The sequence below is a fragment of the Cyprinodon variegatus genome, unplaced genomic scaffold, assembly GCF_000732505.1.
Source record: "Cyprinodon variegatus isolate N-32 unplaced genomic scaffold, C_variegatus-1.0 Scaffold746, whole genome shotgun sequence".
NCBI lineage: Eukaryota > Metazoa > Chordata > Actinopteri > Cyprinodontiformes > Cyprinodontidae > Cyprinodon > Cyprinodon variegatus.
In genome coordinates, this window is record NW_015151199.1 from 188,363 (window position 1) to 205,126 (window position 16,764).

The following is a 16,764-nucleotide window of genomic DNA, read 5'->3' on the forward strand; positions in this document are numbered from 1 at the left end:
TGAGCAACAGTCCCGTCCTCCCCACCCCTTCTATGTTTCCAGTCTGGTTTTACAAGGGTTTCAACACTCCAAGGAGTATTGATAGTCAAACATTGTACTGATAAAATACTAATTTGGTACTGATACTAAAGATACAGTGGAATCCGCTTATAGTGGTCACAGATATAGTAAGCAACCGCTTATATAGATCAAAAGGCTTGGGACAGAATCATTTCTTTACAAATGCTGTTTAAATAATTTGTTTATACTAATCAAGAAATCTGCTTATAGTGTTCATTTTTGGCCATTTTATGAATGTAAACATGTGCAAAAATAATTTTAAAATTACATGTACGTCTCGGAGGTACAAGAGCGTTTTGGTGTGGGTACCAGTGCTTCGTGCAGCGAGGAGGAGGATGAAGAAGAGGAGACGGATGTCCCTTCCAGAGCTGAGATGAGGAATTCAGTTTGCATTTTAAAGACTGGTCTCCTGAATGTTGGTTTAAAAAACTTTAACCTTTTACATCGTTTTGAAAAAGAAGTGAACTCGGTGTTGGACAACACTCTGATCCAGGGAACCATGGATAAATATGTTAAGTGTTAAGTTCTTAATGCGGCGAAGCAGATCCGCAACACAAAACAGAGGTAGGCTAGCTTTAATTTTCTTTAGCCTATGCAGTTATCTTCTATTATGTTGTTCTATATAACCGTTTGTTTCAAACTTTACAGCTACAGCGCAGTATACTGTAATTAAACTTGCATGGTACTGTAATAAAATTCTGTAAATGCGGAAGCTATCCGTTTCATTTCATTTTTCTCATTGAAAAACCACACGAATGGCATGTAGATGATATTCTGCATAAAAAAATAAGTGAAATAACGGTACATTCGGTTTTAGTAATCAACCTCTTATAGTGTTCAAATTGGCTCTGGACCAACGTGATCACTATAAGCGGACTCCACTGAATTATGTTTGCTTTTGTTCTTTTAACATTTCTGGATCTTTTGCTCATTAAAAAAATGGGTAATTCATATCACATGCATTAGTACAATTATTCAATTAGCATCTGTTATTCTGTTTAGATAGAATTTTCAAAGATTAAATTAAAATAGGTGTTTTTTATTTATTTTTAATAGATTGTTTATGCATTTTATAATAAAAATCAAACATGTCTCTGGATATCAGTTTTGAAAATGTAAGCATCATCATTACAACTCTATGTTTCAAACAAGGAGCATTACAGTTGTAGGCCATGTTTTGCAGGGAGACAGCTTTTAAAGCAATATAAACTGCAGTCCACATTTTGCGAGTCTTCACCAGAAATCTTGAATGCTTTACCCCCATATTTATATACTTTGTTAGTTTTTACTACATTTTCCTTCCACTCAACTTTCCATTAGCATGTCTGACTACAGCACCCTGAAAATCAACATCCCAAGTGATTGATCCTCTTAAGTACAGAATCAAAGATAGTCATATATATATATATATATATATATATATATATATATACATACACACACATTTTTGGAATTCACTATTTAAAAAAGATCTAAAGGAAGGAGATCTTCAACCAAAAATGTAGCAAACAGTAATTAACAGGTGAGGACTTAGAACAAGGTGTTATTAAGATACAGAACCTCGTCGTTAATGATTGGGGTTGTTTAAGTTTCATTATTTTTAGTAAAAATAACACCACCCTAAACTGGTATTAGCTACATTTCTACTATAACCTGTAGCGTTATTAGGGGACCACAATACAACACTTCACGGCCTAAAGCTGTTTGGCTACAACAGAGAAACTATAACATTAACTCTATATAAAGGTGATGTTTTCGTGTTACAAAGACTTAATTTAAAGCTATTTGTTGTCTTTTTTTAAGTAAATGTAACCTCTAAACCGGGTTACCAGAGGGACTAAGCATGTAAATGAATAGCAGCTAACTTACGGCTGCTAACCGTTAGCTAGCTGCTTTCAATGGAGCCGTGAATGACGTTAGCTGGAAGAACATTACCTTGAAAGGTGCTGCGTATTTCCGAATCACCCTTTACTTCCAACAGGGTAGCACAACCAATCAAGCAGAGACCTGCTTCGTTATAAAGCGGTCTGCTGTGTGGGAATGACAGCAGCCGCAGACATGCATCGTAGCCAGCTAATAATAATGCTAACAGGGAGGGGAGTCTGTGTGGTCTCCTCCCAGCAACAGAATCCAATCTTCGGCCTGTCTGACAACAGCTTCGCGGCAGACTCAAGACAGGAGGGAGAAATATACCCCGAGAGCTTCCGATAAAAATAAAAAGTGAGGGTAATGTTCTGTTTAAAACCTTATCTCTGGATTAAATGATGCATGGTACAGAGAAAACACACGCATCCCGCGGTGTGTTCGCGCTCTGCCCATAGAAAATTTCATCCTTCTTTCCAAATGAACCTGCTGCGCTTGCGCGGCTACATTCCCGACTGTCAACCGTGGACTAATAATTTTGTGACCCGGTTGTGTAATTTTTACTTTTATTTAAAAGATTCTTACGATCATATTGAAAGTGTGTCTACAAAATGCGTTCATCCAACCACTATTCTGAAAATATGTCCACTTTAAAATAATGAATAAACAAAAGTCCTGGATTCTGACTGATCAGTACTGACATCTAGTGGCGAAAACTGGTATAAGCATTCTAGCAGAAGTAAATCTCACTGGTCACTGTAATTTGAACCCCGTTAATAAAAAGAACAAAAAAATAACTATATTGTACGGAAGGGGATTAGGGCCACTGAAAAAAATGGTAACTGATTTTTAAAATTTTATTTCAGTTTAATATGGGAAAAAAGTCAGAATTCTGAGAAAAAAGACAGAATTCTGACTTTTTTTCTAAGGACTCTGATTGTAATCTCAGAATTCTGACTTTTTTCCCATATTGAACTGAAATAAAATTTAAAATCTGTTAACTTTTTTTTTCCAGTGGCTCTAATCGTCTTCCGTAAACTGGATAGGCTCAACCCATAATCATAATATAAGAAAAAAGTCAGAATTCTGAGATTAAAGTCAGAATTCTGACTTTAATCTCAGAATTCTGACTTTTTTCTAATAATTCTGACTTTAATCTCAGAATTCTGACTTTAATCTCAGAATTCTGACTTTTTTCTAAGAATTTTGACTTTTTTCCCATATTACACTGAAATAAAATTTAAGGTTCCACCCATAGTCATACTATAAGAAAAAAATCAGAATTCTAAGATTAAAGTCAAAATTCTGAATTTTTTTCTCAAAATTCAGACTTTTTTCCCCCCAAATTAAACTGAAATTAAATTTAAAAATCTATTAACTTTTTTTTTTCTGTTTTTTTCTCAGTGGCCCTAATCCTTTTCCTTAAGATTGTGTTAAGATTGTGATAAAAAAAAAAATACAAATATTATCATTTAATTCTTCTGTTATATACAGGTGTTGTCTAATAAATACAATTTGAAATGCAAAAAAATATATTTAAGCTAAAAAAGAAAAACAAAAGTGATATTACAACTATATTAAAAAATATGTCCTATCTTTGAATGCACGGCTTTGCTACAATCTAGAATACATATACTGTCCCTTAGTGGATAAAGCCCACATATACCATCATCAAAAAGAAAGGCAAACAGAGGTATGCAGATACATAAAAAGGTTAAATGAATGAGCGAAAAGTAAAGAAAAAGACAAACAAATATGAGAGTAAGAGTGTGCACAGTATGAGGAAATTTACAATAGAATACTGTACACTTATTAGAATTAGTACTCAGATTATAGAAATGTGTGACTGAGTAGGGTGATTTCAAAATTTTCAAAATGTGCATTTTAATTGGTGTATAAAGAAGATCAGCAGAAGGCTGGAACCATTTAATGAGTTTGTTAGGAGTAGTGAAATCTAACAGTTGCAGGGATAAATGATCTGTAATAGTTTTCCTTTGTCCACCAAGGATGCAGCGGGCTGTTATTGAATGAGCTCTGCAGGTCTGCATCAGCTGCTTGCAGTGGAAAACATTTCCAAAAAGTGTTGTCAGTTCTGCTTGTCTTTCTGTCTCTAGCTACCTGTAGTAGATCGAGGGGGACCTCTAGAGCTCCGATGGCCTTTTTGAAGACAATCTTAGGCTATGTAGTTGGCTGTTCTCAGATGTAACTAAGCTGCTGCTCCAACATACACCATAGAAGGTACCCCATAAGTACCTACCATAGAAGGTAGGTACTATCACTTCACTGTTTCAAAGTCAAATATTGTACTTTCTACTCCTCTACATTTCCAGGAAGCTGCTAGTTACTTGTTCCTTCTGCTCAGCTTAGCTTTATAATCCACTCTTGCTGTTTTCCTTTCCTGAAAACCAATTTCAACATGTAAGATAGCAGCCCTTTATAGTTTTATTCATCCACCACTGCTTGCTTCAATGATTCCTTTATTACTGAACTCAAACTAACAAACTGTTTGCTATGTAGTCCTTAAATAATGGCCCAGTCACAGTCAACTTAAGTTATAATTAATATTCCATGAAAAGACTTGGGGAAAAAATAATGTGCACAGATGTTTGCTATAAGATTTGACTGGGATTAAACTATTTAACAAAGACATTAGAAAACATCTATGTGTCTAGTTTTCCGACGGTTGTTGTATCCCAAAAGGGTTGGAACTAAACGAAACCTGGTTCAGAAAAGTCATGACCCAGGAAGGCTAAATAGAAATGCAGTCTACACTTTTTTTTTTCAAATTTGTAAAATATTGTAAAAATCATGTACTGTTTTTTTTTTTTTATTTCGTAGTTGTGCACCTGTTTGTCTCAAATATAATTAGAATAAAATTAATTTAGGTTTGTCCTTGAGAAGTTAAAACAGAATGATCTTTTTGAAATGCACCTTATTAACTCAATGTTTTGCTGTTATTATTGTTAATTACTCCGTCCTTAAAACACAGCTGCCCTATAAAGTGAGTCCAAACACAATCCAATGAGCACAGCTTCAGAACAGATTCTATTAGTTTTTAGAAGGCAGCGGTCATTGGTTTGTTTGAATGGATACAAGATTGCAAAGGTTGTTTATCTGGATCAGGACCAAAAATAGCAACTCTAAAAAAGATTGCTTTCTGCATTTTAATTTCAGATAAATATTTGGAAAAAATGTTTGCATTCATTTTAAATAAATCATTCAAAGAGCAAAACCTCCCAAGCTTTTTCTCATCAGTCAACTCACCTTGACCCACAGATTTCTTCAAAAGAACATCTCTACAATGACTTGTAAAAACAGCATTTGAAGAATGTTTTTCCACATTTAGAGTGCAGCATCCAGGTTTGCTGAAAGTGCTAGAAATAAGACCAAGTTACGAGTTTTTCTTTGATATAAATAATGTAATAAAACACAGTTCAGACAGACACTTCTCTCCAAAAACATTTAAATATCGTTTTCTTTAAATATTGCATGTCATGATGTTGTGATCTGAAGAGATTTGTTAAAGCCATTAATAAATGCCAAACTAACATCGGTTGAGCAGGGGTTTGCCATGACAACAATCTAAGCCTCCCTGAGCAGAAAGTCACATCAGTACTACATTTTAAATATAGAATAAAAACACTCAAAAGCTTGGCAAAAAAAAAACAAAAAAAAAAAAACAAAGGCGTGCCACCTTTCATATTGTTTTTTTAGTATAAGCTCAAAAAGCTCCAACATTCAGCTGGAGATCATGAGTACTCGATGCAAAGGCTAACATTAGAAAACACTAACCCTTTCAGTTTAAATAGGACTAATACTCAGATCAGATACATATCTTTAAGTCTTTACTATTGCACAGAAATACACTTTTTTTTCCTCCACTGGGTAGAACTAGTGACAAGGCATGACATACAGGAACATTTTGGTTTGTTTGACAGCATAAGGTGTTCATTGCTCTCAGAAGAAAAAACAAACAAACTGGAAACTAAAAAGATCTGCTGGTTGCGTTCCAGCTTGTGTCTTTGTGTGTATAAAGATGTTTGTGCCCCAGCAACATGATCTGATCACATCATTATCATTCAAAGATTCATATTTAAGGTTTAAAAAGGCAACCCTCCTCCGTTTCCATTTACTGACGGACTCCAGACGTTTCGGGTGGCCCACAATCCACGCTTTGACGCGATCTGTGCTGCAGTGAGCAGTGATCAAAGAAGTGCTAAGGAGGCGCAGATAGAAAGACATTCAAGTCCACATCGACCACAAACGCGCACAGGCCTACTGTGACATACTCTTCACTAAATCAGGACCAAAATGCAATTTAGAGTACAAGGTCTCTCTGAAAAGGCAAAAAAATTTTAATGTTTGAAACTGACAAAAGTTTCCCCCTGTTGGGTGAGAGGTGTTTGACTTACTGAGTGTAAATGGAGAGAGGTAATTAAGCACAGTTCCAGTCAGAGGTTTACAGACACTCATCATTGGCCTGAATCTCATTATTAATAATTATACTTTTTTTTTTTTTTACCATGAAATAAGGATGGAACCAAGAAATAGAATGACATTTCTTGTAAATTTCCTCTGATCTATACAAGCTGAAACATAAACACACATCCACACTAATATTCAACGTTTGTTTTAGCCATTAAAAGGCTTCTGGAATAATGTGGACAATACAACCCACCACTTTTCTAGGTAGAACTGCTGAGCTTCTATGAAATGGTTGGATTTCCGGATTGGACCTGGTTGAAGCCGATTCTAGATGCTTTGCTTTAGAATTCTAACTGGATTCTAAAGCTAATTAAAAATGTTCAGGATCATTATCCTAACAGGAAGCACAAATGTCTGTCCTGAAGGATTACTCTAACTAGTGAAGTTAAAGACACTCCTAACCAACTTTTTAGTTTGGACCAAGCCAGTGCTGTTTAGGATAGAGGCCCCGTCTCCAAAATCGTCACCTTAGCTTCCCAATCAAACAAGATTGACGCCGCCTGAAAAACACTAAAGACTAAGCTGTTTGGCCTCGATGAGTTTAGTAGTAAACCATACTAAATCTACTATAATACATAGTGGTGGCGGTATCATGCTGTTGGGGCTCTTTCACTGCAAGCAGTACCTCTGCTTTGCATAAAGTGGACTAAATATTGAGGAAAGGTTTTTTATTATTTTTATTCTTGTATATATTTAGCTTTCCAATCCATGGCTTAATGGATGAAACACTTTAGAAGTGGTTCTGAAATGGATAAAGCAGGTTTCTAGAATAGCTGTCCCAAAGCCAGGAACCCACCCTTTAGAAAATCTGTGGATTCTACGTTTAACCTGAACAACTTTAACCATTTAAACCCAATAAATCTTCCAGTTCTCTCAAGAAAAGCGGTTCAACATCAAGTTAATTTAAACCAGAAGCTAATTTTGTGGCTGCAAAAAGCACGAGATGAACACCCCACAACCAGAGGGTCTTGTAACAAAATACTGGTGGGAATATATGGAGATATAACATGCATGCATTTTTTAATTTGGATCCTGCGTGAATATTTTTTAAAACAGAACTTCTATGCAAATAAAAGTACGAGGTAATTAAACATCCCATTGATGAGTGTATGTCAAAACGCTGAACCAAGAAGTGCAACTGAAAGTGTGCTTTGAGCTCAGACAGCATCCTGCTCTCCTGATGGAAGTAGAAGCCCGAACATGACAGAACTCCTACTTACATTCACCACTGATAAACTGTAACATTTCAAAGAAAACCGAGACGACTGTAATGAGGTTTAAATATTGCAAATCATTAAAAAACTGTTTTTTCTTTAAAGTGTAAACATTAAATTGATGCCTGCTATCATTTCTTCATAGAGAAATTCCAGAAAAAAACTGTCTGTCATATATTTAGGTTGTTTTCAATATGTAAAAAGAACATATTAAATCTGTCTTTAAATATTACTGTAATGATAATATCATCTGTTTTGTATAGGCAATTTTATTGTATCGTTATAAATAGTGTAACATTTTAATTCAAACTTTCAACTCATCTGGCTTTTCCTTTACAAGGCAGGAAAAAAAAAAGGTAAACTCTATTTGTGTTACATCCGTTCACACGTCCTGCTCTGATCATACATACACACGAGCTGCCACAATCACACGAGGGTAATCAGCAGGCTCTATGTGCGATTGAGGGTCTGGAAGATTCTGGATATTTGGAGCATGACGGGGCCGGTCTCGGGGTCGTTCATCCACTGGGTGCTGTTCAGAGGATTCTCCAGCATGTCTTCAAATGCTGCACAAAAAAAAGAAAAAAACTAAAATTGTTACAGAGGTCTCTAAATGACCTACAGCAGCTCCGTTAATTTAATGGTTCAGATCATCAGATATGATTTATTATTAGTTAACAAAATCCAAAATAAACAGAAAAACATATTTAAAGTGATCCTAATAAACTTGTCTCTATGTGAAAAAAGTACCTGTACACCTTAAATCAGGAGATCCCTAAATTCAGCAGAGTTAACTTTACTCATCTGATTACTTCTAGTCATGTAGAATCAAAACTTTTACCAGCTGATCTTGACTTTCAGCTATATTATGTCGGGTTATACCTAACAGAGTCTTGGGATTTGTTAGACCCAGCTGAACCACAGGGTTTTCCAGAATAGCTTGAAACAGCGGACTGTTGGTGTCTATTCCTTTATCTAGATCTTCTGGAGATGGTTTCCTGTCTCCCAGCAGCCACTCACACTGCAGAATAAAAAACAAAAGGTTATGTTTTCACTTTAACTCCTATTATCAATCTGGAATAGGAATTACAACAGAGGTGGTTTAATAGATATTTAACCACTTTTACTCCAATAAAAGTGAGAAACTGCAAATTCTGATTCTAAATTATGTAAAGAAAAACAGAGTTGGAAAAAACGACCAAATGTTTCCAGAACCAAATCAACAAGAACCACCTGAGAAAAGTTCAGTATAGATCCAAACATAGTTCATATACAAATGTTAGTAATAGAAATATATAATCAATAATTCTTACAGTTGAATATGTTTGAATGAAATGTAAGCTGGAGATATAGGGTCCCATTTTACAAAGCAGTAAGAACAACCTCAATAAATAAAGTGATGAGGTGATTAATGACATCATAATTATATTTTCATTTTTAAGCATAAAACAACCCAAGAAGCTTAACATAAAACAGGCAATGGATAAATATTAAACTGGTGGCAAAGATGTTTTCCCCCTAAAAGACTGAGTTGTTCATGCAAGGTAAATCATAAGAGCAGCTGAAACATACCCAAAGCAATTATAAACGCAATAGTTTCCACTCAATATAAAGATGTTTTTGTATCTGTGAAAGCATCTATTGTTTTGCACCAATACTTTAAAATCATGTTTTAAACAATTAGTTTTCTCATTTCCAAACAACATCAGTTTCTCACTTGAATCTTGTTATAGACATCTACCAAAGGAGGATGAGTTGCAAGTTTCTGCTTAGTCTAACCTGTTAGCAACTCTTTTAATGTGAAACGAAACACAAAGCTCTAACTATAATATAGTTGTCAGAATTTAAAAATTTCAAACTCAAGATCGATCCTCAGGAAAGTATTCAATATTCAAAAACATCACGGATTAATTATCTCTCCAACTCTTTTTCTCCATTAGTATCTCACTGAGTGATAATCTGATATGTAAATTTAGGTTAAAATACCAGTGCGGTTATTGTTACGTACAGGAACTTTATATGTTTCAGAAATAGCGGTCTTTATGTATTTACTTACCGCTGCATCTTGTTGGTTATTATTCACTCTGAGAGCATCAATCACCTCCTTTTCATCAAAGCCCATTTCCATCAATGCGATCACAGCCTAGAGAATCAAACACATGCCGAGATTATTGAACAACTCAGAATGACTGAACACAGCGGAGCCTTAAACAAAATGGTAAAAATTCATTTTGATCTACATGTCGGACAAAACACCAACCCGTGAGTCTGGTCTGAACTCTCTTTTCCTGCGTATTCTCTTGAAGATCTCTGTGAGCTCGTCCTGCCGACTGCTCTCATCTGAGCTCGATTGCCTGGAGAGATTTGAAGGAACATTTGCTGAAGCTGAGGCTGAAGCTGAGGGGCCCGGCGTTGTTGCTGCTGCGGCTCCTGATGCCCCGGCCGAGTCCTGTCCAGGTAGAGGTGCGTCTACAGTGGGGTCATCTACGTGTTCGATCAGCCACTCCATGGCCTGGGTTACTGACATGCTGCACGGATATTAAGAAACGCTGGTTAAAAAAAACAAAACCTTTTTTTTATTTAGAGATGAATGGATGAAAGCATCGCTTGGAAAACAGACTTACTGGCAGAGTCTAAGTGCTTTGATGGCTCTGCTTTCAGGGAAACCCATCTCAGTGAGTTGATGGAGGGCTGTTTCATCCACTCTATCCTCCTCATCTTCATCTAACATTGCTTTGATACAACAAGCAAAAAATTACAGAAAGGCTGAATTGCTCAGAACAATTATAAATGTTCTGAAGCAACATGTATCATTACAATACTAGGAAAGTATTAAGTAAGTTAATACAAAGAAGCCTTACTTAATATGCGGTTAAAATCGACCACTTATAAAAACCTATCCATTGAAAAAGTATTTTATTTTCTTTAGGTTTCATATTTTATCCGATTACAGCTCCAAACTTTGGTGTGTTTTATTGACAAAATGTTTGAAAACAATCTTTAAAGCATTGCTTGTATAAGAAACCCTTCATTAATATGAACTTCTAAGTTAAATACAGTGGAAGCAACTTCAGAAAACACTTAAAATAGAAAATAGAGTTTCCCTGCACGTAGAAGAGCTTCAGTTTAAATACAGCTGTTCTGTTTTCAAGCTGGGGATGTAATATTTGCAATATTTAATCACTATCTAAAACTGGAAGTATGGAATATCTGCAAAGCTATGCAGGCTCTTAACATGGGATGCACTATTTTATCAGCATGTTATTGATATGGGGAGCTATTAGTATTAAAACTAAACATCAGACATCAGCTATTCAACCAGTGTAATACAACTATTTCTGTGACAGATAAATGAGGAATATGTCTGCAGCACCTACAGTTCATGAGCATCCAACTTATGCATGAGTCTGCCACAGGAAGAAAGCAGAGATGTTGGTGTGTGGATGTTTTTAAAGCTTCAGAGACAGATAACTGAACTGTTATTTCAGATATCTGTCTCAGGCTGCAAAGGACAGGAGATCGAAAACTACATTGTCTGTTAGTAGGTCTAATGAAAGAAAAATTGGAAGTGTAAAAATCTGTTGGCGATGGCAACCTGTGGGGATGCTTCTCTTTAGTAGGAACTGATAGGCCAGGCAGATGATAGACGTCAAAGAGGTTTACATCAGATAATATTAATTTGTTCAGACATGAAGCCAACTGAGTCTATTAAAACTGCACCAATGCAGCTGATCTAGTCTGACTTTATAAGAAAAGAGCAAAATTTCCTTCTAGATAAGCAAATCTGGAGAATGTGAAGCTGTAGTGAAAGTGAAATGTAATTTAATCAAGAATTAACTCCAAGGAGCTCCAACAGAAGTGGATGTCACACTATTCTGATTGTTTGTTAAAGACGCAGGACCCTTTTTTCCTTCTACTCCACAATGTTAACTACTTTCTGTCACAGGTAGTAAGAACACAACATAAGACAAATTTTACAGAGTAATGATTCTTTTTTTTTTTTTCAGTGTCATTAAAGTCATTTAATTTCTGGCTTCATGCACAAAAATGTGCTTTCCCAAAAAGGAAGTCAGGTTTTCCCTTCCATTTGTCTCTGGAACATTTTGCTGGGCCTTTATAATTGGGACCAGACAAATATTATAAACCCCCAGCACAAGCCTAAAGCCAGAATGTAATAGCTTTATTATTATTTTCGTCCAGCTATTTGCTACCTTAACAACACGGAGAAAGGTGAAACATATTATTTGCTTTATAATGCAGTAATAACCATTGTGAATAACCATTCTCATTTGATGTGACTCAATTAGAGAAAGAAACAATATTTAATCAGTATTATTTGATGGTATTCCATCTTACCGTTGGCCTTTTTGAAGAGTTCAACAGCATCAGGATTCAAGGCAAGAAGCTTCTGGGCAACTTCAATAAGAGAAACCAGGATTTTTCTAAGCTCTGTTTGAAACTGGAACACAGAGATCAGAACAAAAAAAATTTCTCAGCTATCAATTTTTTTTTTTAAATACCCATACAGTGTAACTTTTCCAGTGTCCTTACGTCTCTGATGTTGTGCTGCGTAACAGTGCGCTCTGTGTGCCTCGTGGACAGGCTGGCAGTGGCTTTCAGGATAGCATCTTTATCTGGAGCTTTGGTATCTTGTTTCTTCTGTTACAAACAGAAGAAACAGAAATGTAAATAAAAGGAAAAAAAAGTTTTTTTTCATAAACTATGATCAGGCTTACTTTTTCCTCTGAACTAACATCTGCCATCTTGGGAGGGGTTGGCGGCGGTCTTTTCTTTATAAGCAGCAAAACTTCTACCAAAATAAAGATCAAGAAAAACTCTAGATTTTAACAATCAAATACAGAAATTCTAGCAACACATTTGTTGAAAAAACAAAACAAAAAAACACTGCATACCTTTGTCTTTAAGGTTTTCATCAGCAATGGTTTTGGTGTCGATGAGGACTCTCTCTGTAGCAGCATGTATGAGTTTATGATGGGTGAGAGTTTTAGGGTCTTCTAGACTTCCATGCACATGCTGCAAAAAGGAGGAAAATATGTCTCAGTTAAACACAGACACATCTGGAATAGAAGCTCCTTTGTATCAGGATAAGCTTCAACACCTTTCATGTTTAATAATTATGTAGTCCCAACTCTAATTCATCCATAACTTTTGATTTATTCTAGTGTTTTCATATATTTATGTATTAATCAGATATTTTGACAATATTTAAATATAGAACCTGCTAAAAAGTCTATCATAAGGAAGTGAACGATGAACCATCATCTACTAGTCTCTGATATCAGAGGAAAGTTTACCCAACTCCTCTCCTTTAGATGAGAAACACTTTACATGTTTCTTGTGTTTCTAAAAGTAGAATGGGAGGAAAATCTTTATCGGGCTCCTCTGCTGTGGAAACAACTACCAGTTTTAGTCCGTGAGGCAGACACCCTGTCTACTTTTAAGGCTAGGCTTAAAACTTTCCTTTTTGATAAAGCTTATAGTTAGAGTGGCTCAGGTTATCCTGAGCTATCTCTATAGTTATGCTGCTATAGGCTTAGAATGCTGGAGGACATAGGGACCCCTATTTCATAATTTTGCCTCATTCTATCTCTATTCTCCCACTCTACAGAATCTGCTAGTTTAATCTCTAACGTTGTGCTCTCTCTGCCTTTTCTCATAGTGGCTTCGCCTCATCTGTTCCTGTTTGGCTGCGACACCACCCTGGAGAGAAATATCAGCTGTCTTCATCCTCTAACATGGGAGCTGGCTCGGAGCTCGTCTGCCTGGCTGTGTGTTTCCTGCACTGGGCCGCCTTTTACAGCTGCTTTTTGTATCTCTGCTTCTGTCTCCTTGAACCCCAGTCGGCCTCGGCAGATGGCCGCTCACACTGAGCCTGGTTCTGCTGGAGGTTTCTTCCTGTTAAAAGGGAGTTTTTCCTCTCCACTGTCACTACAAGCATGCTTAGTGTGAGGGATAGCATCCAGGTCAATGAGTCAATGCAATCAACTGGCTTTCCTTAGATTGAAAACTTTGAATCAATTTGACTGTATGATCTGGTGAACTGTAAAGTGCCTTGAGATGAAGTGTTGTGAATTGGCGCCATATAAATAAACTGAATTGAATTGTTAGTGTAGCTTGTTTCAAGTCAGCTCACTGTCACCTTTTGTTAAATCAAGAGTCAAACATGATTACACACGTAATTTCATAGCCATTGGAAAACCTGATTCCTGCTGACAGAGAGAATCAAGAAATCCCTTAAGCAAGACCATGTCTGAAAACAAGTTGGCTAAATCATCTTTAAAAAAAAGGCATCGATACAAAAATGATCTTAAGAAATTCAAAAACAGGTGAGAAACGCATGGTTTGACAACAGTCACTTTTGAAATGTTTATAACGCTATTTCTAAGGAGTGCTGGTGATTGAAAACAAGACAGAAGTTCATTTCACAAAACAAACAAAAAATCCTCACAATGATCGCCTAAATGTTTTTGAAAACATTCTTTGGATTGATGAGACAAAAGTGGAGCTGTGTGAGGTTAAGAACAGCTAACCTCACACAGCTTCTCATAACAATGGTATAAGTTGAACCTGGTGGTGGTAGTGTGATGGTTTGGGGTTTATTTGCAACTTCAGGACCTGGAAGTCTTACTGTAATTATTTGAGCCACTAATTCTAATCACTTAATTCTCCTTTTGTAAGACAGTTACTGCACCAACTTTTCATCACATGGAGATCCTTGTTTGTATTTGTTTTTTTTTTATGTCTTTTGCAGTGCATCTTAATTCTTGTGTTGTTCCTGCTGCTTTACACTGTCTTTAAATTGCCCTTTGGGATATAAAAAAAAATAATTGAGTTTAAATGATCCAACAGAAAGTCTTCAAAGAAAATGTTTGGTAATCAGTTCATGACATCAGTTCATGACAGTGAGATAAGCTGCACTATGGTTTTGCAAAAAGTCGATAATCACACCAACCCTCCCCTGGAAAAAAATCTTGAAGTGGTCTAAACAGCCTAAGTAATTAAAACAATTCTGTAAAGATAGGGAAAAAGATCTAACAGAAACTTTAAGATGCTATATGAGGATTTCATTTGAAAGTAAATACAGTGAAATTGATGCTTTGATAAGTCATCTGTCAGAATCCAAAAAAGGCATATAGCTAGACATGTATGTTAGGACCTCAATGGTTAAAGCAGGAAAAAAAAAAAAGATTAAAAATAACTAGAAAATTCCCAGAGCAAATTTTTGAGATACCTGCCACTAGGTGCATAATTGTTGGACTGGCATTGAAGGCTATATGGGGTCAGTTGATTTCAGCTCACATTAGGCAAGAGCGTGAAGCCTTCTGGAGACTTATGTCACAATGCCTTGTGGTGACTAGCGTCCCCATACATCATGACAACTGGCCCCGTCATGCCTGGTGGTGGCGTGCTTGGCCACACCTGATTGTGACCCAAGTCGCCAAGTCTGGTGGCAACTTAGGTCCCCACACTGACTGGCTTCGCTATAGCTTTTGGTGATGCAGGTACAGTCCAAATTTTTTTCAAGCATTTTTTATCTTTAAACACACTCGGTCCCTATTATCAGTTTGATAGATGCTTTACTACAACAAAAAATGTGGTTTTCATTTTAAAATCTTCAGTAGAGTCTGTTTCTAAAAGGATTTCTTAGGGTAATTAAAAAAAAAAAAAAAAAACAGGTTCAGTTTAGGTCATAATAAAGAGCCCTATGCTGCAATAATTTGCTCGGTTTAATATTAAGCCTTTATTTTGAAAGTCTAGTAGGGTTGTGTCTTTGCCATAAGGTCAGAGCCCGAGATCCATTTAATATTCTCGTGTCTTATTTTGAAAGCCTAGCAGGGTTGTGTGTTATGGGCAGAGTCAGACCCAACAGTAATTAGGAATAATTTTCTAATTCTTAAATTACTCTTTTTTTTTTCATGTTATTAGATTAATAGATACCTTATGACAATGAAAATGGGAGGCTTTTATTTTACAATCCTACTGTACTGTGTTAACTTCCTTGATGTAAACTCCTACAGGGGTTAGAATAAGGTAGATCCTACCTTAGCTTTAGTACAGGATCAGCTGCAGAGCTGTTAGCCCATAGAGAACAGCTCGAACTGACTTTAACTCCACAACCATTTAAACAGCGAAAAGCACTATACATAAGCCGTGAATGGTATTCAAAAAGTTTTCACTGAAAGCGACACCTATCTCTTGTCGTCGACTGAGGTTACAGAACATCAAAAAAAATAGTTTGTCACACCTGCTTGTCTGGTTAGATTATATTGAGATCCATTTTAAGAGGATGTGACAGATTCTACAAAACCCCTCTAAAAAAATTTGTGCTGTGCATGAACCCTAAAAGGTTTTCAAAGAAATGACTTTTCTGTTAGTGACAGCCATCCCTCTTCCTCGATTAAGCCAAATTTTAAATCTGCATGTCTATCAAAACTTTTTGTAGGATGTTGGAAAAATAGTTACGGTAGTCACACCTGCGTTTCTGCTGCGTGCTTGCTGCAATTAATGTAGAAATTGGCTCAAATGCAGAGCTTTTGGGCGGTCTGGAAGGGTTTTTAACAAAAAGCAAATATCTGAATGCAGTTACAAAAACATTGTGTGAAATCAGAGGCTTCTGTTTACAAACCGAACAAAAATAATGGCTGCAGAGCAGGATTTGTGGCTATGAGAGTGATGCAAAAATCTTTTTTTTCTTATAAGAAATCCATTCCCCTCCACTCTGTAGTGCGATTTAATACAATCTAGAGCTGTGCTTTTCCCTAAAACTTTGTGGTGCTTGATGGCCTATTTTAGAAAAATCATACCAGTTATGAACATAACACCTTCAGTTTTTGAGAAGATGAAGGATTTATCTACAAGCAGAGCTTCACACTGTGTTTGTAGGTGAACGTATGACCACACAGTGAAGCCTCAAAAATTGTGAATTTTTTTGTTTTCTTTCTCACCCTCCCCATTCATTCCAATGGGATTGCCATGGTAACTCAAAATGCCAATAAAAATGATAGCCGAACGTATTGACACCCAGTGCAATAGCTATATATATAAATATCCATTTTTATTAATACCCATGTGAATACTACGGAAGAGGATTAGGGCCACTGAAAAAACGTAATAAGTTAAA

At 36.2% G+C, this 16,764-nt stretch overlaps 2 protein-coding genes across 4 annotated transcripts in view; both read right to left on the minus strand.

Annotated features, from left to right (window-relative positions):
- camsap1 (calmodulin regulated spectrin associated protein 1) overlaps positions 1–2,394 on the minus strand; it is a 34,113-nt gene extending 31,719 nt beyond the window's left edge. For 2 of the 3 annotated variants that reach the window (XM_015395573.1, XM_015395571.1), the window contains exon 1: positions 1,996–2,394. The gene's annotated coding sequence lies outside the window, so the exon portion shown is untranslated. The remainder of the gene's footprint in view (positions 1–1,995) is intronic. The other variant, XM_015395572.1, reaches the window with a different exon arrangement.
- Positions 2,395–5,751: 3,357 nt separating this feature from the next.
- Positions 5,752–16,764, minus strand: part of ubac1 (UBA domain containing 1) — a 12,972-nt gene continuing 1,959 nt past the window's right edge. The window contains exons 2-10 of the mRNA XM_015395574.1: positions 12,536–12,656; positions 12,359–12,432; positions 12,174–12,281; positions 11,979–12,081; positions 10,247–10,355; positions 9,883–10,150; positions 9,679–9,765; positions 8,505–8,643; positions 5,752–8,188 (exon numbers count right to left, since the gene is read on the minus strand). Of these exons, the coding sequence (XP_015251060.1) occupies positions 8,073–8,188; positions 8,505–8,643; positions 9,679–9,765; positions 9,883–10,150; positions 10,247–10,355; positions 11,979–12,081; positions 12,174–12,281; positions 12,359–12,432; positions 12,536–12,656 (1,125 nt within the window). The 3' untranslated portion in view covers positions 5,752–8,072. The remainder of the gene's footprint in view (positions 8,189–8,504; positions 8,644–9,678; positions 9,766–9,882; positions 10,151–10,246; positions 10,356–11,978; positions 12,082–12,173; positions 12,282–12,358; positions 12,433–12,535; positions 12,657–16,764) is intronic.